Genomic DNA, 27,885 nt, shown 5'->3' on the forward strand with positions numbered 1-27,885 from the left:
TCTTCCATTAATTAAATATATCAGATTGGTCCTTGTCCTTCACGGATAATTAAATCCCATCAGTTTCATCCTTTTAGGGACTGATTTGATGTCACTGTAACAACTAATTTGATGGCACGAGGCATTAACGATATCAGTTTCTAAATGAAAGACTTACCAGATGGCACGTTTATCTTTGAAGTTCAAAGTGGACATTTACTGATTTAACTAGATGCTGCTTGCTGTTTATATCTTCAAATATCTGTTTGAATACTGCACAGGTAGAGTTGAAGTATGTAGGTTGAGTGAAATGTTTACTTTCTGTCCATTGCATATATTAAAAATAAGTACAAATTTTCTTGCAATCATATCACAGTGCCAGCGTCATTTATTTTTTATTTATTTTTGGCTAATGTCTTGATCTTATGTTTCTGTGAATTTAACTGAAGCAGACATTAGGCGAAGCAAGTAAGGCAATCAGCGCTGCCGCTTGCATTATCCCTCCTTTATCAGAGATCTCAAAGGGTAATTTTACAGTGAAATTTTTTAATTCTGGATATAATGTATAACTGTAATCCTGGTTCAATAAAGAGATATGTCAGCAATCACCTTGTCATTTCCTTGCTAATGTAGTTGGCTCAGAAACCAAGAGAGAATCCACTCTCTAACTCTCAAATGAGAAACTCAAGTTTTATATATTTCAAATTGTGGTAATACATGAAGGAAGTGGCCTTATTTATAGCAATCTTAAAGGCCATATGGTAGCTGAAATAGTGCTGATAATTAATACATCAATGGAAACACAATCTAGTAAATGTCAAACATGGTGGCTTGTTGGCCTTATTGTCAATAGTAGGGTGGTGAAATTGGAAAGCTAGCATATAGGGTGGTGGCTGCAAAGTCTATGCCATATTAATGTCTTACTTTGTATCATCCTCTCCGGGTTGAACAGAACTCGCCCTCGAGTTCATATCTGGTTCGTCATCCAGATATGGTGAAAGATCGGCAACATTGAAGGTTGCTGAGACACCATAGGTTCCTGGCAATTCTACCTTGTAAGCATTGTCATTGATTTTTTGAACTATTTTGAAGGGACCATCAGCTCTTGGTGACAACTTGGCATTTGGTTGTTTGGGAAATCGTTCTTTGCGTAAATGTATCCATACCAAATCTCCAACTTTAAAGATTTGTTGCTTTCTGTGCTTGTCACGATTAGTTTTGTATCTTGAATTTTGCTTGATTATCCGTTGTCGAACATGTTCATGCAGTTTCTTGATCTCTTTTGCTCTGCTTTCTGCATCTGCACTAAACTGATGTTTATCTGATGATGGAGTCCAGTCTAACGGACTGTGTGGTCGAGTTCCGTATGCTACTTCAAAAGGACATTTTCCAGTTGCTTGATTAGTTGAATTATTGTATGCAAAAGCTCCGAAGTAGGTTTCCCAAAATCCTGTTAACATATTCAGTTTGTCCATCTGTTTGGGGGTGACTAGCACTACTAAACTGAAGTTTAGTACTCATCTTCTTCCATAAGGTTCTCCAAAAATGACTTAAGAATTTAACATCCCTATCAGAATTGATGGTTTTTGGAATTCCATGAAGACGAACAGTTTCCTTGAAGTATAAGTCAGCAACTTGAACGGCATCATTAGTCTTCTGGCATGGGATGAAATGAGCCATCTTTGAAAATCTGTCCACAACTACCATCACATAATCTTTTTGGCGTTGTGTCCGAGGCAATCCAAGGACAAAGTCCATGCTAACATCTTCCCAAGGTGCTTCTGGAACAGGGAGTGACATGTAAAAACCAGTGTTTTGGCTTTTGGCCTTGGCCAAATGGCAGACTCGACATCTTTGAATATGTTTGTAGACATTTCTTTGTCTTGGCCAATAGAAATTTTCTTTCACTAAAGCAACAGTTTTATCTCGTCCAAAATGACCTGCTAATCCTCCATCATGGGCTTCCCAAATAATGGCTTCACGTAGAGAGCATTGGGGAATACATAAGGTTTTTCCCTTGAACAAAAATCCATCATGTCTGTAGTAGTCCTGAGAGGATTGTGAATCAGTGGCATTCCAAAACTTTTGAAAATCTGGATCATCTTTGTATAACTCTTTGACTGTCTCAAATCCAATGACTTTCATTTGCATAGTGGCAAGTAGGGTATGACGCCTGCTAAGAGCATCTGCAACAACATTTTGAACTCCCGCCTTATGTTTTAGTAAAAACGGATAAGCTTGTAAAAACTCACTCCAAGCGGCATGCCTGCGGTTGATCTTTTGTTGAGAATTCAAATGCTTGAGGGCTTCATGATTCCAATGTAATGACTCCAATGTTGCAAGGCTCGGACAATGGCATAAAATTCTTTATCATATGTTGAGTATCTAAGTTTACCATTGTTGAGCTTTTCACTAAAGAAGGCTATTGGATGACCTTCTTGACATAGAACCGCACCAATTCCTGAATTGGAAGCGTCACAACTTACTTCGAACACCTGGTCAAAGTTGGGAAGGGCTAGCACTGGTGTTTCAGTCAAAAGTTGTTTTAGGTGGTCAAAACTCTTTTGTGTTTGCTCGGTCCATTGGAACTTATCTCCCTTTATGCAATCTGTAAGCGGGGCAGCAACAGAGCTAAAGTTCTTGATGAACCTTCTATAAAATGAAGCTAATCCATAGAAACTTCTCACATCATGAATTGACTTTGGAATAGGCCAACTATTGATAGCCTCAACCTTGCTGGGGTCAACTCGAATACCTTCAGCAGTGATTATGTAACCCAGAAAAGTAACCTCATTGGTTAGGAAAGAATATTTCTTCAAATTTGCATAGAGTTTTTGTTCGCGAAGAGTTTGTAGCACTTGTCGAAGCTGCTCTAAGTGTTCCTCTTTGTGTTTGTTGTAGATCAAGATATCGTCAAAGTATACAACTACAAATTTGCCAATGAATGGTCGAAGTACTTGATTCATTAGACGCATTACTTGGAGCATTAGATAACCCAAAGGGCATCACTGTCCATTCATATAAACCATCTCTTGTTTTGAATGCAGTCTTCCATTCATCTCCTGGCCTAAGTCTGATTTGATGGTATCCACTTCGAAGATCAATCTTTGAAAAGATGGTGGCACCATACAACTGATCTAATAAATCATCAAGTCTAGGTATCGGAAATCGATACTTGATGGTAATCTTGTTGACAACTCGACTATCAATACACATTCTCCAACTTCCATCCTTTTTGGGTACTAAAATTGCAGGAACAACACAAGGGCTAACACTTTCCTGTATTAGTCCTTTCTTCAGCAATTCTTCAACTTGACGTGTGATTTCAGCATGTGATGACAGTCAGTCGTTCACTATTTTTAGAGTCTTTTTAATGATATTTTGAGTTCACAAGCAAGTTTAAACAGTAAAGAAAACAAGAAAAATAGAAGATTTCGAAGAAAGCAAAATCGTGTCACGATTGTTGAAAACGTGTCACGATTTGAAGCACAGGATGAGGTTCATTCGACATTGGTTAAAACGTGTCACGATGGCTATTTCGTGACACGATTTTAGGGACATGTGGCACAAGGAAAGAAATGTAAGCAAGAGAAAATATGATCAAAAAGAGCAAAATAAAAGGTGTCAAGAAGCAATGGAATTAAGAATTCATATGGGCTTATGTTTGATCCAAGAGAAGAAAACGTGACTTGCCACCAAGGGAACTAGGTTGGAAGGTTATAAAAGGAGCTGCACAAGAGGATTCAAGAACTTACGCTTGGTACAGAGAGAAGCCACGATTTGGAAAGAAAGAGCAGCACGCTTCACGAGAAGAAAAGAGCAGGGGATAGCTACATGGAAATTGGAAAAAGACATCAGTAGCGATTGAAAAGATATCGAGAGCAACGCCGACGACATCGGAGTTCTATCGGTTTATTTATTTTCTTTACTTATGTTGTTTATTCTTTGATCATGTCTAGCTAAATTCCTTTGATTAGGTCTGAGATGAATCTGTGTAACCCTAATTGACTCATGTTGCTGTGAAACTCTATTTATTGTGAATGACAATTTAGTTTTTATTCAATTCAATTGTTCTTAATGCTTTTTATATCCTGATCAAATATAAACATGATTTAGTGAGAACGAATGACTACTGACCCTAGCTTTCGACTTATACCTAATTGAATTGTTCTAATAAACATGGTTAGTCTAGGAATGGATAATCCTTTATTAGTGATACTAGCTTAACGTTCTTAAACCTTCAAAGATTATTAGACCACCTAAGGAATTAGGGGCTGTAGTTTGAGAAGAGGGTTCTAACTCAAGGGATTGATTATGACTATTTTGTTAACTATCGTGGAACTAGAGAATCATTCATAAGAATAGGTGCAGTATACCAATTAGGGAAACATAGATGACTCGAAAGACCTGATCTCATCTCTCTCTTTTTCTTTCCAAAACTATCTTTATATTCTGTTTATTTAATTTTATGCAAACCAAAACTACTGCCTCAGACATTAAAATAATTTACACATCCTAAATATTAACCTTATTGCTAAATTGAGATTAACACAGTCCTCGTGGGAACGATATTTTTACTACTTCGATAGTATTTAGTACACTTGCTAAAAGATCTATCAGCATGCTCTTGCGGACTCATTCTATAAGCTGGTCTATTAGGAATGATAGCTCCAGGAATAAAGTCAATAACATGTTGAATGTCTCGCATCGGCGGCAATCCTTGTGGAACGTCTTCTGGTACTACATCTGCGAATTCACTGAGCATTTGTTCAATTTCTACTAGAAGGACAGTTTATGCATTTTCTTCAAACATTAGAATAAAGCTCATGGTTTGGACTTCGTCCACAGCTTCTTTGAACTGAGTCTTAGTGATTAAAGACACTAATGACTTGGACTCATTTTTGTTTTTATCAAGTCCACTCGGTGGTAATGAAGTTAACTTGATTTTTACTCCATCTTTGACAAAGGAGTAGGTGTTGGCATAACAATCATGATGGGCACGACGATCGTATTGCCAGGGTATTCCAAGGAGAAGATGACATGCATCCATTGGGACGGCATCACACCAAATTTGATCTTGATACTTCTGACCAATGGAAAAACTCACAAGACAACGCTTCGTAACCTTCACTTCACTACCTTTGTTGAGCCATTGTAGTATGTAAGGATGATGATGACTTTGTGCTGGCATCTCTAACTTCTCCACCATGTAGTTCGACACCACATTTTCACAACTACCACTGTCTATTATAACATCACAAACTTTTCCGGCAGTGGTGCAACGAGTATGGAAAATGTTTTTCCTCAACAAATGTTCTTCTTGAGCTGACATCGCGTGTAGGCTTCGTCTGATCACTAGAGACTCGCCATGATCAGCAACAATGAGCTCTTCATCATAAATTGGCTCTAACACTTCTTCTTTTTCTGGTTCATCTCGGTTTGTTTCCTCATCAACATCTTCATAAGCTTCTCCTTTGATGATGGTGATGGTTCTTCGTGTTGGACAATTTGAAGCTATATGTCCAAAACCTTGACATTTGAAACACTTGGTAGCTTTGGGTTTATTTTCTGTAGTGGGTTTAGAAGAAGGTTTTGTAGAAGTGTTGGGCTGATCGTTGTCTGTTTTGCGGGGATAAGAAGAATTCTTAGTGGAGGAAAAATTCCTATAAGAATGCTTCTTGGGTAAATGTTTCTCCACTCACATGGCCAAACGAACAACATCGTCTAATGACCAGTATTGTTGGAGCTGAACTGGATGAGCAACGTCAGTGTTTAATCCACCAAGGTAACGAGCTATTGTCTGCTCCTCCCTTTCATGAATGTCGCACTTCATCATTAACTTCTCAAATTCTCCAGTGTATTCTTCTACAGACAAGTTTTTCTGACAAAGGTTCTGTAGTTGAATAAAACTATCTTGATAATAGTGAGAAAGAAAGAACTTTTTGCTTAGTTCTTGACGCATTTTCTCCCAAGTCTTGATCTTGCTTTTTCCTTCACGGGCTCGCTTCGTTTTTAGATTTTCCCACCAAATGGAAGCATGCTTCTTTAATTTGGCAGCAATGATCTTGACTTTCTTTTCTTCAAGTATCTCTTTATACTCGAAGACACGTTCAACAGTTTGGAGCCAATCAACGAACGCATCTAGATGTAGCTTTCCTTCAAAATCAGGAATATCTACCTTGATGTCATTGTCTCTGAATGATTGTCTTTGTGGACGACGACTTCTTAATGATGATGATTCACTACTTGATTCATCAACGTCTGATTGCATGTGTTGAGCTTCCAATTGTGCTTGTTGTGCATTTACAGTTTCTTGTAACTGTTGGATTTGTCGTCTCATTTCTTCCATTTGAATATCCCTAAGTGTTTGGTCGTTTTTTCTTGGAGGCATTTTTTATTTTTTATTTTAAAGGGTGAAATGAGTATAAGTACTATAAAATAGAATAATTCTTTTCTGATGTGGAAGATCACATTAAACTGCAACCACAGAGCATAATAGGAATTGTCTATTATAATAGCACTAAAAAGGAAGGATTTCCTGAAAATTCACAATTTTTGAACAAGGGTAAAATTCTAATTTCATAAAGTTTTGGGCCAAATTTGTAATTTATGAAAATTTTGGATGACTGGGTGACACGTGGCAGGGATGTGGAGGCTGACTTGTCGATTACTAGACAGGTCAGGGGTGATGTGTCAGGTTGACATGAGGCAGCAAGTTATTGGTATGAAGTGACACGTGGCAGCTGACTGGTCGTCTTCAACTTCTAACTTCCGGCGACGGGTGGTGGTCCGGCGAGAACTCCGACGAGTCGTTTGGCGGCTCGTGGAGGCTCCGTTGGTGACAAAAACCTCCAGCCCAGGGTTTTTCGGCCTTCCGAACGCAATGGCGGCGTTATTTTTACGAAAAAATGGCTGCAAAGTAGAGTTTCGAAGGTGGTAGCTCTTTTTCTTCAAGAACACCCTTAGAAAACTCAAACTTTCCGTTGATTCTTTCACTCAAACTCAACTCCGGATTTGGAACCTTGCTCTGATGTCAATATGGCTCAGAAACCAAGAGAGAATCCACTCTCTAACTCTCAAATGAGAAACTCAAGTTTTATATATTTCAAATTGTGGTAATACATGAAGGAAGTGACCTTATTTATAGCAATCCTAGAGGCCATATGGTAGCTGAAATAGTGCTGTTAATTAATACATCAATGGAAACACAATCTAGTAAATGTCAAACATGGTGGCTTGTTGGCCTTATTGTCAATAGTAGGGTGGTGGAATTGGAAAGCTAGCATATAGGGTGGTGGCTGCAAAGTCTATGCCATATTAATGTCTTACTCTGTATCAGTAGGGCTTTGAAGGATGTTGTTCTTTTTCTCCAACATCATGCCCCATTTGATTACACTTGGTACACTTAGCATCAGGTCTTCTCCAACATCTAAAGGGTGGATGACCTTTCTTTCCACAGTGTTGACATGGAGGATAAGATTTTCTTCGAATTACATTCTTTTCTGTTGCATTGGCTGATGTTGAGCCCACATTATGCTGCTTGGCTGCTAATGCTCCTTCAAGTGTTGTTTCCTCTCTCATCAATCTTCTCTGTTCTAGTGCCTTCAATGCATTAAGCAATTCTGCCAAAGAAATTTTTGAGAAATCTTTGGTATTCTCCAGAGTAGTGATGGTTGCTTCATATCTTTCGGGTACAGTTACAAGAATTTTTTCAACAATTCTTGAGTCAGAGAATTATGATCCCAAAAGTCTCACATTGTTTGCAATATTGAGAAGTTTGTCAGAGTAATCTTGAATCGTCTCGGAATCCTTCATTCTTTGAAGTTCGAATTCCCGAATCAGGTTCAGGACTTGCATGCCTTTAATTCTTTCATCACCTTCATATTCTTTCTTGAGATAATCCCATATCTCCTTTGTTGATTTCAAGGACATGATTCTTGTGAAAATAGTGGTTGAGACAGCAGCAAACAAGCAGGCCTTTGCCATTGCCTTCTTTGTCTTTTTTTCCTTTTGCATTTTTATTTGTGCCATGGTGGGATTGTTTGGAAGTACAGGAATTTCATAATCTTCTTCCACTGCTTCCCACAAATCCAAAGCTTCCAAATATGCCTCCATACGCAAGTTGGTAGTTGCTTCCGTCGAACACCGTCGGAGCGATGCCGGAGAGACTTGCTTCGGTTTCCATGACGTTAAACTCACACAGATACCTTACAATAGGGCTCTAGATACCAATTGTTGTTAATTGAACAAGAAAACAGTTGCAGAAAATGAACAAGACAAAGGAGAAATAACTGCTTTCATTCATATAATTGGTCTGATAATTCAAACTGAACATACACACCTCTTTTACATAGTTTAACAATACTAAAACTTCCAATAACTACCACAATACAACACAATTAATTAATAAAAACTGTACAGCAGTTACTAAAATAAAAACAGACAACACACACATCAGCAGTCCTAAGCATGATATTTAACATATTTTCAATTTTTTGCCGACATTTTTTCACTTAACAGGATGATGATGCTGCAAGGGAGAAGTTCCGATCTCTGCTTGGTCTATATGTCCTGCAGTGCTTGGTAATTGCTCTGTACTGCATTTAAATTTTATAATTGTTTTCCTTCCCAAGTTCACATCCACTACATTAATGTGATTTAATATGTTGCCATGCACTGTTCAGGCTCTTGTTTCAGCTGGTGTAAGCTATACAGCTTCAAGTTGTCATTCGTTAGTACTACAACTGTCACGAATTTCATCATATTGTGGTTTATCTTATCTCAGTCTAGTTACAACTTATGATGTCGAGGTTGTGGCTAGCGCCGTTTTTGGAGGTAGTACTCTTAGGCTAAGCTGTTAATTTATTTCGATGTTTACTCAGGCACTGTTTGTTTACACAATTTTTTAATCCGTGTCAATTACGCAGAAAATAAAGATGATTATATGGACTGTTTATCTCATATCAAGCATGGTTGCGCTCTTTCAGGTCTGTGATAGGACAATTACTGTAATTAAATTCTTGCCTTTTGTATTATGATTTCTTTTACACCAGCCCATCAAATTCCATTTTTGCCAGTGATTTGTGGGCATGTCTCAGAGGAAGTTGCCCATGCTGCTAAAGAAGATATGACTGTGGTCAAGGATGAGCTTCGTAATAACCAGATCAAAAGGTCGCAAGCAATAGGAACATTAAAACATGTTCTTTCCTTTGTAAGTCTGCCGTGGGAGTTAAAGAAACATACTATCAACTTCTTACTTTGCATCACAGATGGCGATATCCATGGAAACTGCGATGATGAACAGTCCCAGTGGTCGTCTTATATGCCAAATCTTTTTTCTGCTCTACAGGTACTGCAATTCCTGACTTCAGTTTGTTTCTCATTGCTCGATCATTTACTTTTTCCACGAGGAAAATGCTGACACGTTCCTCACTTTTGATTACACTATAACATTTCAGGCTGTTAAAATGGTCAGCATGTATTACTACAGACCCAGAACATAGAAAAAACTCATTTGCTGTGTTAAAAGGAGTGAGTTTCTTATGCTATTCAATGCCTTTTAAGTTGCAAGTTTTTTTTTTTTTTTTTTTTATATAGTTTTTTTTTGGTTACACAATTAACAATATAGTTTACGTATAATATGTAATCTTCATTTTATGAAATTGAGATATATGTTAATGTCTTGTGTGTGTTCATGTTACTCAAAGGTACTTGCTGATATTCCAATTTCTCAAAGCCTTGACATCTTGATAGCATTGATTACAAATACCGACTCTTCCTCCATGGTATTTCTCTTGCTAGCAATTCTCTTCTTGAGGAGTGTTAGCAACACACCATCTAACACTCTTTTTCTAACACACTTCCTAGTTCCTATTGATTGAAATTTATGGAGTCTCAACCCACTTCGCTTGGCCTAGTGGTATAGGCTTGAGATCTGGGAGTGTGCTCCTCCTCAAGGTCTCAGGTTCGATTCTCTCTGGTGCCAATTTGAGGGGGTTAGTTTAGCTTCTTCAAAAAAAAAAGAAATTTATGGAGTCTCACTATTTTGGAAATCGATCTCACTAAATCTTTGAGTCTCACAAATTTGGTGTGTGACCCATATAATTTTAGTCAATAGAATATTATTAGAAAAATAGTGTTAAAGGGTGTTGCTAACATGTCTCTTCTCTTAATCACAATTTGTTTAGCTACATTGTTTATTTAACTAGCTGGAAGTGTTAAATTATCTAATGGTGGTCTTGCATCTCTCTGTAGATTGCCATTTTGGTTGATCTTGTTCGGAGGGAAATGCACACAGAAATCTCCAGTAGTACGTCAGTAGTAAAAGATGTCCAACATATTGATATATCATTCTGGACTCCCAGCGTTCTTGAGTTGGTGGAGTCAATTCTAAGACCTCCACAGGGAGGACCTCCTTCCCTACCAGAGCAGAGTGATGCGGTATTCTTCCTGTTTCATAGTATTTGAAAAAGCACTATGCGTTATTCTGGTTTCATTTTTCGGTTATGCACTGTTTTGAAAAGGCTGTAGGTAATAGCATTCTGTTTACAACCTGCAGGTGCTGTCAGCTCTCAACCTATACAGTTTTGTAATAATGACAGAATCTACAGGTATGCAACATCAACGTATTATCAACTAAAGCAATCAAAAGATGGTGAAAACTACATTTCAAGAGTTCTTGATAAAAATGTATTTAATTTGAAAGAGTTTTTTTTTGAGAAACAAGTATTTTATTTTTTAAGTTAACGGGCCTCTTAATTGTTAATTGTTCCTAAGCAGAAATGATTTTTCCTGGGTTTTGGTTTAATAATTACTAGTTGCGAGACGATCTAAATTAAAGTATAATTAAAGTTTCACAATTACGCTTTGTAACAGGAAAGACAAACTACACTGGAGTCTTGTCGAGGAGCAGTTTAAACAAGGTCTACAATGAATGGCTGCTTCCTTTGCGTACGCTAGTGACAGGTATAATGGCAGAGAACAAGAGTGATTATGATGAGCTTGCAATTGATGCACCCTTAATCCACTCGAGTTGGTGTTGTATCGGTGCATTGAGCTTGTAGAAGAGAAGCTAAAGCAAGTCACATAACCTGTCTTCTTGGCCAAAGTATCTTTGAAATATTTTTTGGTACGTGTCAGTTTTGAAATATGAAATTATTAATTATCTTAAGTATAGACATTAAGTTTCAATAGTAACTCTCCTTGCAGATACAGTAAAATTGAGCACATTCATTTTGAGTTGTGCTTTGAATTTGTTTTTTAGGGGCAGTCTTTTGTGTAAAGTAGCAAATAGCAAAAGACACCGATTCATTGATACCTTCCTTTTTTACTTGAAAATCGATAAAAGTACCTGAAAAGGCTATTGAGTGTGGAATAGTAATGAAGAGTTGCTTAGTTTATGGAGATCATACAATTTGATGCTGTTATTCTTCAAGGGGTCACTATTGCCTATCCCAATCAAGTTTGCAAGTTCACCAGAAGCTTGTATGGTCTTTAGCAAGCTAGCATGCCACAGTTTGCTGAGCTTTTCGCTTCCTTGTTGTCCCGAAATGTTGTCCCAAGGATGTAGAGTCGTAACTTCCATGCTTTGTGAATTGGGGACCGACCATACATGACGTGCATGTGTCTCGTTGGTTTTTTTGTGTCAACTATCAATCTGCATCTGATAGTTACCTGCTTCGTTTGAGAGCAACAGACATGTACATGATTTTAATCCATGATGTATTTATTTAGTCATAAGTCATTTAAGGTTGTCACACATAAATTAAATACTGCAGCTAATAACATGAGTATCATAAACACTTTCCTTTCCTAAATTATAAACATTTAATAACATGGTATAAAATGTGACATTTTTTGGGTTAAAATGATATACAATGTCCAATGAGACAGGAGTACTATGCAATTACTTGGTTGGCTTGTTGTTTAGTTAGCATTCTGAGCTCATACATAAGACTCATTGTCTTCATTTGTTAGTCATAAGTTTCATTTGCTTCATTCGTGTTTATAATGTATAAGAAATTTCATTTTAGTTTCTTAAAAAAAAAATTGTATATTTGTTTTTTTTTTTTTTTGACAAGGATTGTATATTTGTTATTGTATAATGTTAAATTTAATTGCTGTTATTTAACGAAATATAATTATGTTATATGTATTTAAAAAAAAATTAAGTTATATGTAATGGTAATAAGTTAACATTTGTCGCAAACATCATTAGACAATAAATAGAGAACAAATTAATTGAGCAAACACGGACTCAAGTTAATTTGTACACACTGTTATCGTAAAAAAAAATACACGTATCCATTTATATCTGACTATGTAAAAATCTACCCAAAAGAAAGAAAAAAAAACTTAATATGTAAAACATTCATGGTGTTGTTTCGATAACAAACATGATAAAATACTAAAGTGACATTATAGAGTAATTTGATTGGATATATTTGAAAAAAAGTTTTACACTCAATCTTTTATTTTTTGATGCAAAAAAAAAAAAAGTTTTGCACTCATTGTATAACAATTGAACTCTATTTATATAATTTCATGATCAAAATTATATTAAAGTGTGTGGGAAAAATAAAATTTCATTTTAGCAACTTTTTTGTTGGATACGTACATGATAAAAAAAAAAATAAAAAAATAAAAATAAAAAAAAATCAAATAAGGAATAGGTAAATTGGATTTCCAGGATTCACCCCAATCAGGATAGGTCTTACGTGCTATCAAAATTTCAACTCCTGTGTGGAGTGTGAATCATATCTTTATCAACAGGGTGCATTTTTTAGGCAAAAAGTTGAGTGAAAAAAAAAAAAAAAAAAACCTCTATTTGGCCAACAAAATGGAAATTTTTTAAGAAAGTATTATACTTATAAAATTCAGCTAAGTTGCTTAACAAGCCTTGCATCTATTTAATCATGTGCCATTTTGAATTAAGAATTCAGCTAAGCTTCTCATTAGCACCTTAATATTAATAATTCATTTCAATTTATTGTATAATAACAGAAATGATATTTAATCTTACATAATAATTGGACTAATAAGCTCTATTATCAGAATTCAAACCCAGAATCGACCTAACACGTGATGAGTGTTATTTTTTCCCTAATAGTATATACAAATCATAAACCAATAGTCATATCATATTCATATGTTGTAATCACACAACTTTTTCAGTCACATGATTCTTTAATTTCATGTCTACTACAACTGCCCTTGTATTATATTTAGTCCTTGTTGACGCTGGTGTAAAAATATGATATTATTATTCAAGCTAAATGTTGGATCACACATAAATATCTTTATGGTCGATATATTAAATTTTAAACGATTTGGACATACATAGGTGTATTATATAATTGTTTGTATTATAAAACAAAATAGTAGGATGAATGTATCAATTAGTTTTAATTTTTTTTTTATAGATTGTTGTAAACATAATTCAATTTATAAGAACTTTTAATCCAACAGCCAAATTGGTTAATTATTATTAAATTAATTCCAACATTTCATACGCCTAGGGGAATAGTGAATAGTGATTATGGAGTCTTAATCTATCCTAGCTTGGTTTTTTTAACTTCTTCTTATGAGAAAACAAAAATACTATTTTTGTTATGGGCAAAGCAAAGTTGTTTTTTACTACCAATTATCTTTCTAATGGTTAACATTGCAATGTTGTGATGTAACATTTTGTTGACATTGAGGAAAATAATACAGCAAGAGTATCACGCAATTGACTTATATAGATGTAATGTATTTCTTTTGATTATTTTTTCTTGTGATATGTCATTATATACGAATAGCAAAGAATCTATATTTTGTAATTGACTTATATGGGTATCTTTAAAAATATTATGCATAGTGAGCTGCTTCTCAAATTAATGAAATACATTTTGGCATTTATTCTTCAAATATTTTTTCATTCAATTCAATTTATCCCTACTTATTAGATGTAATATATCTTGACTCTCACCTTTTTTTCTACTTATTAGCAATTCAATTTTTTTTGAGAGAGGACAATTCAATTTGTTTTGACAAATCTCAAATGTTGAATTCCACATGTATTATTCGCAACTTAAAAGCTTTCTAAGGGAGAATATGTGCAAACTTTGTCATCACAAATATATTCATCTCGGCATCTTTAAGAAGGTATAGTTGGCTATTTTTGAAATTTATGAGGCACTTTTTGGAATTTCTTCTTCAAATATTTTTTTTTGGCTATCACTCTTTTTCTATCAGTAATCTTAGCTGGAATTTGACTTGTTCATCCAAATTCCAACTATTTGATTTTGACTTGTATGTCAATATCATGAAATAATGGATTACTAGATGTCATTAGAGGATGCATGTTCTACGATTGACCAATTTGATATATGGTTTAGTGTGAATCCATGCCTGAAAATTAATTGAAATTCCAACAATGATTGAAATAGAAAATGTTTATATATTAATTGTTATGTAAACATTTTTTTTCCTCGACATAAATCTACTTCTAAACATTTAACTTAACTTCTTAAAACTTTTAGCTTGATCAAGTGAACTACCAATCTCCTGAGAGATTCGATCAAAATTGGTGCTGGCTAGTGAGCTACCAATCTCCAAAGAGATTCTATTAAAATTAGCGCTGGAAAAAACAAGAGATAATAAATGTGTCTCGAAATTCAATCCATATTAACTTTTGCTTACTTTTTGTCAAATTGACTTGAGTATGTCACCATTTAGTCTTTAGAATGAATAAAATTGTAAGTTTATTGGTTGTTGTTGATATTTTAGATGATTTTATAGTATTAATATACGATGGACCATCATAAAACTTGCTTTAAAGAGGATTCTAAATTTTCATTTTTTATTTTGTCCATAAAGTATTAGCTCAATATTAAGAGTTTGATCTTGTCATCTTAAAAGGATAATTTGACAAGTGAACATCATTTTCTTGCCGTTGCCAATCAACCTAAAATTAAATTAAATTTCAGCTGTCAATTGTTGTTGCGGTCCCTCTTTTTCCTATAGCTGAGAAAGCGAGAGAAAAAAAATCACTTAAATAAATCGAAACAAAAGATTGAAAAAGTGACAAATACAACAAGACACATTGCACAAAAGTAGGCTCAAAAGGGATTTAAATTACTATACACTTTTTACATTCTTTTCTATCACTTCAATTAAAAAATAATACATTGCCACAAAAAGTTGACATTAGGTGAATAATAATAACACTAATAATAATGTATATATAGGTTGCATAACTCAATTGGTTTGAGATAAAGTCGAAGGAGTTGGAGATCTTAGATTTAAATTCAACTGATGTTACTTTTAAAGTAAAAAACATGAAAAGATATTTTAGACGGTCAACTAATTATAATCGTGTTATCATTAGTAACGCTTGACTCTAATAATTACTTGGATCATCTTGTGTCAAGGGCACAAGTTAAGTAAAAATAGAATATTTTCATATTAGAAATGATAAATGTTAAAATTTTAAAAAGTTGACTGCACAATTTTCAACGCATATTTTTCATATTTGGTTCAGCAATTTGTACTCGGTACGTACATGTTAGCAATTAACATTCTCCATAACAACTTTTTGTTATATTAACCATCCTTTTAGGGGAATGGAATTCCGTTAATCCAGAATTCAATCGAAAGATAAATAATTTAACTAATAATTATTCAACCCTAAAATCAAACTTAAATTCTCTGAAACGATTCGTCCTTTGAAGAATTTCATTAAGCCTAATCACATGCTTAAAACATATAGAATTATGTTTTGTTAAAAAAAAAACATCTATATTCACTATGTATCAAAATTAAACTTAAAAAAATATCAACTAAAAAGTGAGTACTATTATTGTTTTGAAGCTAAAAAAAAAAAACAGTGTGTGTGAAGACTCAAAGATACAAAAATACACATTCACTTTCAAGTGGCTCACAAACTTTTACTTGTGTCACTGTGTGCAATGCATGTGTGTTCCTTTTCATGTTCCATCTATCTTCACATGTTTTCATAGAAACAATGAAAATGAAGCTTCTTTTTATGTTCTTCCTTATTCCTCACAAACCCATTTGGATTCTTGCCTCTATAGTACACCCTCTTGTTCCCTCTCCTCAAATTTCACCAATTCTTACATCAATCGCTGTATCTGCTTCCTCTCCAGGCACATTCTCTCTCTCTTCATCATTTCAAATTTAAAAATCATTACTTTAACTAAATGCAAATAATGTTTTGTGGTTTTTTTTTAGGCCATTGTTAGTGTTTTTTGCTATTTCTCATTATTTGGATAATTAAATCCTACCCTTTTTTCTTAAACTCTCTTAAATTGCTATTAATGGTTTGAAATTTGAAAATTTTTTAATTTTTATTTACAATGTATTTGATTTCATGCTTATTGGTATATACTGTATGTTGATATTGATCAGATATTCATGTGGGGGATGAACATCAAAATATGGATTCACACAAGAAAAAGGTAATGGCTTTTGTGGCAGCTAGCACTGGACTTGGTGCTATCATTTTGTGTTTGTTAAGCTTCTGGATTTTTTACATCAAGTATTCTTCAAAATCCAAAAAGAAAAACCTTCAAAACTCAGGTATTTTGTGTTAAATATGGTTATAGTCCCTATAATTATCTCGAATTTTGTTTTAGTTCTTGTATCGCCTTTTTAGTCCTCACAAATTGCAAAATTGTGTCTATAGTTGTGATTTTTAGGGACTAAAAATTAGTTACATAGATTGAAAACAAGAAAATGTAAATTTTGTGTTGATTAAGAGTTGTCTGAAAATTTGTTGCTTTTTTTTCCCTGTTCTGTTTTTTGTACGTCTAGATGGTGAAAAAGGGCTTGGTTTAGTTCCATTTTTGAGTAAATTCAGTTCTGTGAAGATGGTTGGTAAGAAAGGGTGTGTTCCAATCATTGACTATAAGCAATTAGAAAAAGCCACTGGAAATTTCAAGGAAAGTAACATCATAGGTGAGGGTGGTTTTGGATGTGTTTACAAGGCTAGGTTGGATGATAATTTAGATGTTGCCATCAAGAAGTTGAACTGTGAATGTCAATATGCTGAGAGAGAATTTGAGGTAATTCTTGCTAATAATTTATTTATTTATTTTGTTGACTTAATTTTCTTTTGTAATGAAGAGTTGGAAAAAACTGTATTGAATAGTTGGATGAATTTGCAGAATGAGGTGGATTTGTTAAGTAAAATTCAACATCCAAATGTAATTTCTCTACTGGGCTGTAGCAGTAATGAGGATTCAAGGTTTATTGTCTATGAGTTGATGCAAAATGGATCATTGGAAACTCAATTACATGGTAAAAATATTGTTTCTGATATCTTATTTTATTGGATTTGACTCTTCTAAATTGTGCTCTTTTGCTTTTAAGACTAATATAAGTGATTATAATCGTTACGGAAAAATTTCACCAATGATTGTTATGTCAACCTTTATAGCACCGACGTTTCAATTTGAAGGTGTGTCTGCTGTCTGATACGTGTCTGTTGTCTGATACGTGTCAAGGTCCGACACAACTAACTTTCGTGGTTACATTCAATTATTGTTATTATCTGATAATAGAAGACTCGTATCAAAAGTTAATGAGGTCAATGATAAAATAATACTAATTACTATTTTCCAAAAATTGATTATGTGAAGGACCATCTCATGGCTCAGCATTGACTTGGCATATGAGGATGAAGATTGCTCTTGACACAGCTAGGTGACCTTCTTTAATCAATTTCCATTCCTTTCCTATGTGCTCTAATGTCTATGTTTCTGAACAAACTATTGATTAATGTCAATCAGAGGTTTAAAATATCTGCATGAGCACTGCTACCCTGCAGTGATCCATAGAGATCTGAAATCTTCTAATATTCTTTTAGATGCAAACTTCAATGCCAAGGTAAAAAAAGAAAGGCTATGTTGAAATTCATGTATAAATTATTTTCCTTATATTGCTATACATTTATTGTGTTCACATTTATTTCTTTGTGACCCTATGACTTGTTGGTGAATTCAGCTTTCTGATTTTGGTCTTGCAATAACTGATGGGTCCCAAAACAAGAATAACATCAAGCTTTCAGGCACATTGGGGTATGTTGCCCCGGAGTATCTTTTAGATGGTATGCCAGCTCAACTTAGTACAATTTCATGCATATGCATTGGTCATACAAGTTGATCTATGAATGGTTATTTAATATATAGTTAAACTTTCAACAGACCAGATCTAAGATGTTGCTTTTTTTAATACCCTTATGCATGATGCATTAATTGTGTATGGTGGTTAGGGTGGGTTTGAAAGGGAAATGGCATGCAGTTGGAATACTCTGTATTCGCATACTCAGTAGTCGGTACATTGGTGGCTGTTTGGTCAAGTTCGGACAATCTAGAAAATACGCTGATTTTTATTTTTATTTCAAATCTAAAATACTAAGTTTAAATATGAATTGTTTAATCTTGATTCAACGGTCATTGATGTGTTGACTCTATGAAGGCACAATATTCTGACCGCACGCAATCGAGATCCGTTTGAAAGGTATGAACTGTGCATCTTGTGCTCGTATGGGGCATGTACCTACCCAACTGACATAGCAAGTCATATAGAATATTAAATTAAGATGTTGTCAGTTACATGTCAGTCTCATATGTATCTAGTTTGCTCTAGGTGCTTCTTGTCAGTGATAACAAAATATTAATACTTATAATAATAATAATAATAATAATAATAATAATAATAATAATAATAATAATAATAATAATAATAATGAAGAAAAATAAACAATATCTTGAGAGTTGGAACTAAAATTTATGCACAACTACTGTGACAGCAAGCATCAGTGAGGTGGAATTGATTCTTGTCTGAAAGATGGGAAACATTAGAAGGTTTTTTCTAGATCAAACACCTATAAGCATTATATTATTCAGTTGAAATTTAATTAAATTTTAAGAGTTTTTTTTTGTTAATTATAGTCATATTTTAGCATAAGGTATAAATGAAATGGATCACATCTGCAATGATTTTTGGAGAACATGGAGAAGTAGCAAGCAAGGAACCAAATGGGGTCTTGATTCAACAATTAAATTAGAAATTATGTGAAACTCATCTATAAAAAAAAAAAAATTGAATTATTTACTAAGGAAACTGCATTTAAATTATATTTACAGGTAAATTGACAGATAAAAGTGATGTGTATGCTTTTGGAGTTGTGCTTCTTGAGCTTCTATTAGGAAGAAAGCCTGTGGAAAAACTTACACCATCTCAATGCCAGTCTATTGTCACATGGGTATGTGTTGTTTGATCAGATTAGTATATGTTTGTTTTGACGGCGTGTGTCCACTTTGAACCAACAATTTGTAGCTTCTCAATATTCACGTTGAAACTGACTTGAAACGCAAGAAAGAATAGATGAATGCCGAACAAACATATTATTAGATATGGTTGATATGATAAATGAATGATAATGAGCTATTTTTCTTCTAATTGCAGGCCATGCCACAGCTCACAGACAGATCCAAGCTTCCAAACATTGTGGATAATGTGATTAAGAATACAATGGATCCTAAGCACTTATACCAGGTTTAAGAATCTCCGAGTCTAAACACAAACTTATCGAGTTTATATTTAATTTAACTGAGAAAACTTCTAAAAAACTGAGACAAGGAGGCTAATTTTAACTTTTGTGGTAATCAGTTGTTTAACAATACTGTTATCACAAGATTTTTTAAATACTGCCTTTTTAGTTTTTTTTTTTTAAGAAACTTGTTCAAATAGGCTCATAAGCCTAAAACCAGGTTCCTGGTGGAGTTATCGTTGCTCTACATCTTCAATTTTTTGCAGCATTCTGCTTAACTACCACATGGAATTTGTGTACTTTATAGGTTGCTGCTGTGGCTGTATTATGTGTGCAGCCAGAGCCGTGTTACCGCCCTTTGATTGCAGATGTTCTACACTCCCTCATCCCTCTTGTACCTGTTGAGCTTGGAGGAACACTCAGAGTTTCACAAGTGACGCAGCAACCTAAGAATTCTAGTTAACATAGTCATCATCGATTTCAGACAACGTTCTTGCATTGAGAATTCAGGCAATGTTTTCATGATGCTGCCAAATGAATGATTCTTTATAAAAGCTCGGGATTGCAGACAGATTCATAGCCACATTGTTCATGTATGCAGTCTAAGAGTTTGACCATGAAACATAGAAACGTTCATAAGGGAAAAGGGTAGGCCCAAATATGAAGAGCTTGGGATTGTTAATGATAAATGCGGAGTAGATTTTAGTTTTGATTTCGTGAAAATATTTGTGTATAGTGAAGTGATTTTGTGGAACTATGTACTGGTCAGAGAGGATCTGATTGTCTTTCATTACCTCTTTTGACTGTATGTAATTCAATAAAACCGGATTACAAATAATTCATATAGAAGCTACTTATTCTGCTAAAGTCGCTTGTTGTGTTTTCTTTGCAAGACATAAGGAATTGCTTTAAAAGGTAATTTGTTTAGAGTTCGGACATCCCATATCATGAAAATTGTGTCCATAACTCATGTGATTCAATTGGATTGACAAATCATGTGAACCATTGTATAGTACCTCTAATATTGACCAACAAAGTATCCGGATACTACGCAGTTAGGGAAAACATGCATTCATGTAGTCAATGAATCGGAATCATTGAACTCATACTTAAAGTATGGTACGTCGGAATTAAAAAATAAACTTGAATTGTGGGTTATATGATCTTCATCTAACAATTATGATACATTGACTGCATGAGTGCATGTTTTCCTTGAAGGCATGATTTGAATCCATTTCATTGTGCGCGAATCATTTATGTTGATAGAAAGCCGTAACTGTTTCACCCCATGTCATCTATTGACATTGGTGTTGCCAATTTTGAAGAACCAATAATGTAAAATGATTTAATATAGTAGTATTACAACAATAAGAAACATACTCTGAATCAATAATTAGGTTCAACTTGCTTCAAGTCTGCAAAAGAGACTCGTCTGTTACATCAACACTTTGATTCAACTTATTCAAGGTTACAACATGATTTCCAAAGGGACTTTAGGTACATATGTATGACAAACAATGCATACATACATAATAAAATTATTGTAATGTGTGTCAATCACTATGATTTGGTATAATACTCACCAAAAATATATGCTTGCTTCAAAAGCATGTTTCACAGCGTTTCAGCTGACATTATGATATGAATCGATAATAGCATCTGCAAGGTATTCACATTTGGCCAGTGACAATCCTGCCAGGGAAATCCTTCCATCCTTTGTCATGTATATATGCCACTTATTTGTCATATTGTCACTCTGAGCAAACAGAAGATATAACAAAGAACAACAAAGTCAATAATGCAATACATTAAATACAAATCACATACTCATATCACGTCGATAGAGTCAAAGAAATAGGACTAAAGATAACATATAAAAGAGATAAGTCAGAGGGGGAGTCAAAAACCTGGCTCTTGTTCAAGCCCGTGAATGAGAACATGCCTATCTGCTTAAGTATGAATGACCAATCCTTTCCACTTTTGTCTTTTGAAGAAATACTATCATATAGTGCCTGTCTAACAGTTTTTATCCTTCCAGCCATCATTTCCATTTCTGCTTTCCATTCATCAAAGAGAGCTGGAGTCCCAACAATATTAGCAACAATCCTAGCCCCGTGAACAGGTGGATTAGAGTACATTGGTCGAGCAAGCCTTTTCAATTGGCTCTTTACCCTGAAATACATAGTAATCATCAAGTCGTTGAGTGTTGACCAAGACAAAACTTTTACTATAGCATACATTGCATTGGTCAAGTTGAATCAAAGATGTCTTCCTTCTTAAACAAAACAGCTGATTAAGTTGAACACATATTATAGTTGTTCATGTAGACGATAGGTGGGAGAGCTTTCAAAGAAGTTAATGTGTGAAAGTTCATTTCAACTCATTCAGGAAGTGATTATCGAAAAGACTCATAGCAATAGTACAAGATTATTTAAACTTTTCTATTCCTACAAAATGCCTATCGTAAAGTTTATTCCGTACAACTCTTGATTGATAAAATGAATTTTTCACCTATCAGGAAAAGGAATCAGAATTCAATATTTTCTTAGACAAGTGCATTGCATTTAAAAAAAAAATAATTAGAAAGCACAGCATTCGTAATTTACAACACCTTGTTGCAGATTCTGGTGAGGAGGAAATGACGTTGATAGCTCCAACCCTTTCAGCATAAAGACCGAGGTTTTTACTGTATGACTGAGCTACGAGAACCTCCATGCCACGTGACACAAACAATCTCACAGAAGCCGCATCTTCATCAAGGCTTCCACTAGCAAAACCCTGAAATTTTTATTGAGCAGTTTAGTATATCGTAAAATAAATTGGTTACTCTACAATATCTACCTGTTTCAAGTTGTATCCACATTATTTGTTGTAAGGTTAATTTGTCATGATTTCAAATATGTTAATTCTGTTTGAACATGCTGCCCAGAAACTAAATAAAATGATAGCTGATTTTTCGAAAGATTGTGTACCTGGTAAGCAACATCAAAAAATGGAAAGTGGTTCTTTAGTTGAATTACATCAGCTATTTTTTCCCACTGTTCTGGGGTTGGATCAATACCAGTAGGGTTATGTGCACATCCATGAAGTAGCACAAAAGTTCCTTCCGGAGCCGACTATAAAAATGTAAACAGTTACAATTAGATAGAGTTCCATTTTCTTTAGAATTGTATGAATATTCTAATTAAATGTGAATTCATGTTCTTCTGTTGGCCTTCACTACAAGATGAACTAAAACATTCTAATAAATCAGCATCTACTATCTAATGCAAAACAGAAAACAGTTGAGAAAAATATCATAGTCCATATAAAAAGTATGATTAATTTCACTTTCTAAATAATGGATCAGGATGTAACCTTTATATCTTCTATCATGCCCTCAAAATCCAAACCAACTGTCTTGGGGTCATAGTATCGGTACTCAGACCATGGTACTCGAGCATCGTTGAAAATATTCTTGTGATTACCTGCAAGAGAACAATGTTACCTACGATGTACAAATTCCCTCGAAACAAATATCATGACCAAGTTAAACCGAGAAAGGACTAAAATTCACACCCCACGTAGGATTTGATATCAAAACTTTTGCTCCAGGAAAATATCGTTCTATCAGAGCTGCACCTAGTCGCAGAGAACCAGTTCCTGAAAGACCTTGGACAGTGGCAACCTGGGTAAAAAAGAGAGAGAAAAATTGATTTATTTCTTGTTTGTTTTTATGATCTCACAACCAATAAATGTTGTATACTTCAAAAATATTATATTTTCTAAATCAACTACATACTCTTTGCTGTTTGATTGCTGGATTGTCTGCTCCGAGCAACAACTCTGCAGTTGCCTTATTAAATGCAGCCAAACCCTCAATGGGGAGATACTGCAATTCCAAGTGAAATCACAGTCAGTAATCTAAATCTCAACAATTTTATGCCACAAATAAATTGCATACGACCTAAAGAAAATTACCTCTTTGTTTTCCCCTCTCTCCAGCATAAGATTTTCTGCCTAAAAACAAGAATTTCATCAAAACCAATATTGACTCAACTGAAAAAATAGCCTCAGATTTCTGAACAAGAAGTAAAATAAGAAATCAATACATGGCAAGGGAAATGTGCAAACTGTAAAAAAACATAGCATCAAATACCTTTTTCACAACATTAAGCACATAAGGTTGTAGTTCTTCCGTTCTGTAGGCCCCAACTCCAAGATTGAGCTTGACATCGCTCGTGTCTGCTTTAAATGCTTCGGAAACTCCAAGAATTGGATCAGGAGGAGCCATTGGTATACCCTCAAACCGAGAAACATTAGTCGCAACAGCCATACAGATCCGACCAGATGACTGAATAAACAAAATCAACAGACAAAAGATCAGAACAGACACAATGAAATTGATCAGGGTAGTAGGACCACCTCCTAAATCCTAATTAATCAACTTCAATTGCAATTTTAAAACTATACTTTGATCCATTATGAACACAAAAATAAGAACAGAGTTAACAAGTTAACATCAGGAATTGAATTACAGTTCTAATTTCTTATTTTTGTCTTAACCCTCCGGTTTCCAGAGGAAACTGGTAATCTGATGTCCGGAGGTAATGTAAAGTCTGATCAATAATTGTTTCAGCCGGGCTTCAAACTCAATATTCTTAATCGATTCAATTATAACTAAAGCTCCTTAATTGCTTGATCCAACCACTTGGTTTTACAATTCTAATCTAAAGTAAGGTTGTATAAGTAACATTAGTAAATTAACAAAATAACAATTAAAAGTAGTTGATGAAGAACATCGGTAACTAATAAGTAACATGAACTCTGTGTTAGTAATAATATTTAAACACTTTGAATAGCAATTTTAAAATTGTTCTTCAATCCATTATGAACACAAAAATTGGAACATAATTAACAACAGCTGGTATCTATGCGCGCAACTGCAGAGAATAATCCCTCGAGCTGAAAATTACATTTTTAATCTAAAGTAAAGCTGAAAATGATAAATTTAAAAAAGTTAAATGAAGAACATTAGTAAGTAAGATATACACACCCTTAAATTGGAGAAGTTGTTGATTCCTTCATTGTTAAATCTCAAACCGTTGGTTCCAAGCTTAAGCTTTCCCTGTTGAAAACAAAAACATTGATTAATTGATTAAATCATAAATAGGTAAAGATTGATTGATTGATTCATACACAGAACCTTGATGTTGGTATCGAGGATCGAAAGTGAAGCAGAGTGTGAAGGTACAGAGGAGAGTAATGAAGATGATGCCATTTTTATTGTTGTGAAGAGGAAAAAACCAAAAGAACGCAACAGAAAGAAAGAGTTGCGAAAATGGTTTGATTTTGTATAATAAAGATTTAGATGAGATCACAGAGTGAAGAGTGAAAGTGATATCAAATGAAACTATGGGCTGACGACAAGTACAATGTCACTCATTTTATCAACAACGACAATGTTTTTGTTTTATCACTTTTAACAATAAAAATAATCAAAACATTTTTTAAGTTCATAAAACCAATCAATTGGGCTCAAGATGTTTGTTAATAAGTTCAAATTAAAGAATGAATCGTTCGAGATAACAAAGTTCAATTTTTAGATAAAATAATTTTTGGTCAAACTATAATTATTTCACGATCGAATTCATGATTACTCAAGGTTTATTTCGAGTTAACATAAAAAAAAAATGACGATCTCGTTTAATAATGTTATTTTCTTATAAAAACAATATATCCTGAGCAAATAAAAACAAGTTTTAGGATTGGATAATTTTTTTCAACAATATATTATTCTTAGTACTAATGTTCATAAGTAAGGAAAATAAATAATTAAGTCAATATCAATAAATATGAGAAAAATGTAAGATATTATTTTTAATAGTGAAGATTTTAGTTTTGGTCAGTTTTTGCTTACTTTTTCGACGAACTTTAGATTATTAGGACTCATTTTTCCTAAAAAGCAAAGGGTAACACCAACAAAAATCTTTAATGGTGAATGTGTTGGATCATGGGGAGAGACTATCTGAAGATCATTCACGTTGCGTTGGGAGCAATCATATAAATTAGAGAGATATTATATCTCCATCTAAAACATTAAGACATTAACTATATGTGTCATCTCACTATGTGATACTTTTAACTAACAATTACTACACTGCAACAATGAGGAGTGATATTAGAGTTGACGTTGTCGTAGATTGAAAGGACAGTGGTGGTCACTTACAAAGACTCTACGTTTAAGTTGGTAGGAGTTTTAAAAAGAGAACGATTTGTAGGGGAGGAAATGATTCGTCTAAAAGTTTTAGAGTCTAGCTAGTTTTATAGTATAAAAAAAGGGAAAGGAAAATAAAATAAAGCAAGGAAAAAAAAACTACTACTCGAGGGACGGATTGGACAGCTCAATTGGTCTGACCTAAAAAGTTAAGGATTTAAAGATCTGTGATTCAAGTCTTAACGAAGAGAGTAAAAACTAACATAACATTTAAGTTATTAACATTTATCATTAAAAAATAACAACTACTATTCGAGAAGCGAAATCCTTGCTTAGTGATTTCAATTCTCAATTGTTCGATTTAAATTTATGGTAGAGATTATTTAAAATTGATTTAGTAAATTTGTAATGTAATCAAAATTGATTACCAGATTAACTTTGTGTTTTGTGCTTTCTCTAATAAGAATTCAGATTCCTCGATGACTATTTGGTCCACCTTACATTTGTTTTTAAACATTTTTACCCGTAGATAGCTGTAAAAACTCACTTAATGGAAACATGTAACAAAGTAAGAAGTAAAACCACCCTTTCATAGAAACAAACAAAGAGCTATTTTTCCACATAAACCGAACCACTTTATTTGTCTAAAGTCCATATTTTCTTCTTTCTATACATATTGAACATAAAATAGAAAGTTGGTTAAGAAAAAAAAAACATAAACACAAAATCACGTAGTTTATTCTAAATGCCTCAAAAAAGTATTTTATTATATGCTTTTTCAATAAAAACCAAATCATGCCTTTTTACATCGTCTTATTTGAATTACATACATGTTTGAAATCACATTGACATTGATAAAATCACAGCATCGGCGACACCACAATATTATTAAAGCTCTAAAATATAGTTTTTGCAAAATCAAGGTGGTGCAATGTGATTTTGTCAAACTCAATCTAAACATGCGTTACTTTTTACACTACCAAACGTGTCTTTAAATACAGTATAACCAATTGGGATCTCTTTACTCCTTTTTAAATAGTTTAATAAGTTTATGTAAAAAAAGTTTAATAAGTCGATATATCTCAAGCAAAAGCCCTCATAAAAATAAATGTCTCAAGCAAAAGACTTTTCAACGTGAACATCTGTTTTTTTTTTTTTAATATGCAATGAGCAATTGGTATTTTTTTTTTCCTTTAAGTATGGTTTTTTTAGTGGACTTTGAAGCATAGTTGAGTCAAAACTGGCTTCTCAATATATTGAGAGGTTAGTTTTATTAAAAACTAGTGTATCACCCGTGCGTTCGCACGGGTTAACGTATCTTTTATCAAACAATATAATTTGAATTGGACATAATAAAAATAATGAAAACAAAATTCAAAATGATTTAACAACAAATACCGTAAAATAAGGTTAAAAAAACATGACATGCAACTTACAGAATAAGGTTTACAAACTACACTACACCATCACTATGAAATCAAGATATTGAAAATATTTCGACATAAAGTTTCGAAGCCTGGTAATAATTAATATTGAAAATTAAATCTTAGTTGATCGGTTGTATTCAATTCATTTAATATAATACATGCACTATTACAGACCAATATGCACCAAACGAAAAGAAAAAAAGACACATGAATTTTTTTTTGTGGTGTTCGGGGCTTGAACTTCGGACCTTACATATATTATGCATTGTCCTTACCAACTGAGCTAAATTCATGGGGACAAAAGACACTTGAATTGAAACACTTCATAATGATTTGAAATACTACAAATATTAAAAACATGACACACAATTTATAAATAAGAGTTACCACTTAAACTACACAATCTATACGGAATTAAGAAATATTGTCATCCTTTGCCAGTAAAATAAGGTAGGTAAATGATTTAAAGCCAAATTCAAGTTAAAAAAAAAAAAACAAATACTATTTAAATTGTTTTTATTATTTTCAATGGGAAAATATTTTAGATAAATTTCTAAGTGTAAGTATTTTGAAAATTAAGTGATATGAGTTATGAGTTTGAAATTATTTTATTAAACTCAATAAAAAATTAATTTTTAAAGTCAAGTTGCATTTATTTCAAGCTCTAAAGAGCTTTTATTGATGTAAAATAATTGATGCCCATGTGCAGCTGTAAAATGTTGAAG

General features: G+C 33.7%; 3 protein-coding genes across 3 annotated transcripts; 2 read left to right on the forward strand and 1 right to left on the reverse strand.

The window, feature by feature from the left end:
* Positions 1 to 8,135: 8,135 nt before the first annotated feature.
* On the forward strand, positions 8,136 to 11,101 carry LOC25481945 (aberrant root formation protein 4). Its single transcript, XM_039829842.1, is given in 12 exon segments — positions 8,136 to 8,156; positions 8,500 to 8,562; positions 8,664 to 8,814; positions 8,907 to 8,966; positions 9,033 to 9,328; positions 9,438 to 9,467; positions 9,469 to 9,510; positions 9,687 to 9,764; positions 10,234 to 10,419; positions 10,538 to 10,589; positions 10,855 to 10,989; positions 10,992 to 11,101. Coding segments are annotated over 12 exon segments (1,191 nt in total). The 3' UTR covers positions 11,069 to 11,101.
* Positions 11,102 to 15,875: 4,774 nt separating this feature from the next.
* Positions 15,876 to 20,404, forward strand: LOC25481946 (probable receptor-like protein kinase At1g80640). The gene is made up of 10 exons (XM_013610368.3): positions 15,876 to 16,127; positions 16,390 to 16,560; positions 16,795 to 17,045; positions 17,148 to 17,280; positions 17,622 to 17,685; positions 17,772 to 17,868; positions 17,986 to 18,088; positions 19,131 to 19,249; positions 19,453 to 19,542; positions 19,845 to 20,404. The coding sequence occupies exons 1-10, from the start codon at positions 15,950 to 15,952 to the stop codon at positions 19,998 to 20,000; spliced, it is 1,362 nt and encodes a 453-aa protein (XP_013465822.2). The 5' UTR covers positions 15,876 to 15,949; the 3' UTR covers positions 20,001 to 20,404.
* A 469-nt stretch (positions 20,405 to 20,873) lies between these two features.
* Positions 20,874 to 24,950, reverse strand: LOC25481947 (aspartate aminotransferase P2, mitochondrial). Its single transcript, XM_013610370.3, has 11 exons — positions 24,723 to 24,950; positions 24,573 to 24,644; positions 23,676 to 23,870; positions 23,498 to 23,536; positions 23,319 to 23,408; positions 23,096 to 23,204; positions 22,895 to 23,004; positions 22,510 to 22,653; positions 22,149 to 22,315; positions 21,445 to 21,709; positions 20,874 to 21,293 (listed from the first exon to the last, which is right to left on the reverse strand). The coding sequence occupies exons 1-11, from the start codon at positions 24,795 to 24,797 to the stop codon at positions 21,162 to 21,164; spliced, it is 1,398 nt and encodes a 465-aa protein (XP_013465824.1). The 5' UTR covers positions 24,798 to 24,950; the 3' UTR covers positions 20,874 to 21,161.
* Positions 24,951 to 27,885: the final 2,935 nt, after the last annotated feature.

The sequence above is a fragment of the Medicago truncatula genome, chromosome 1 (assembly GCF_003473485.1).
Source record: "Medicago truncatula cultivar Jemalong A17 chromosome 1, MtrunA17r5.0-ANR, whole genome shotgun sequence".
Lineage (NCBI taxonomy): Eukaryota > Viridiplantae > Streptophyta > Magnoliopsida > Fabales > Fabaceae > Medicago > Medicago truncatula.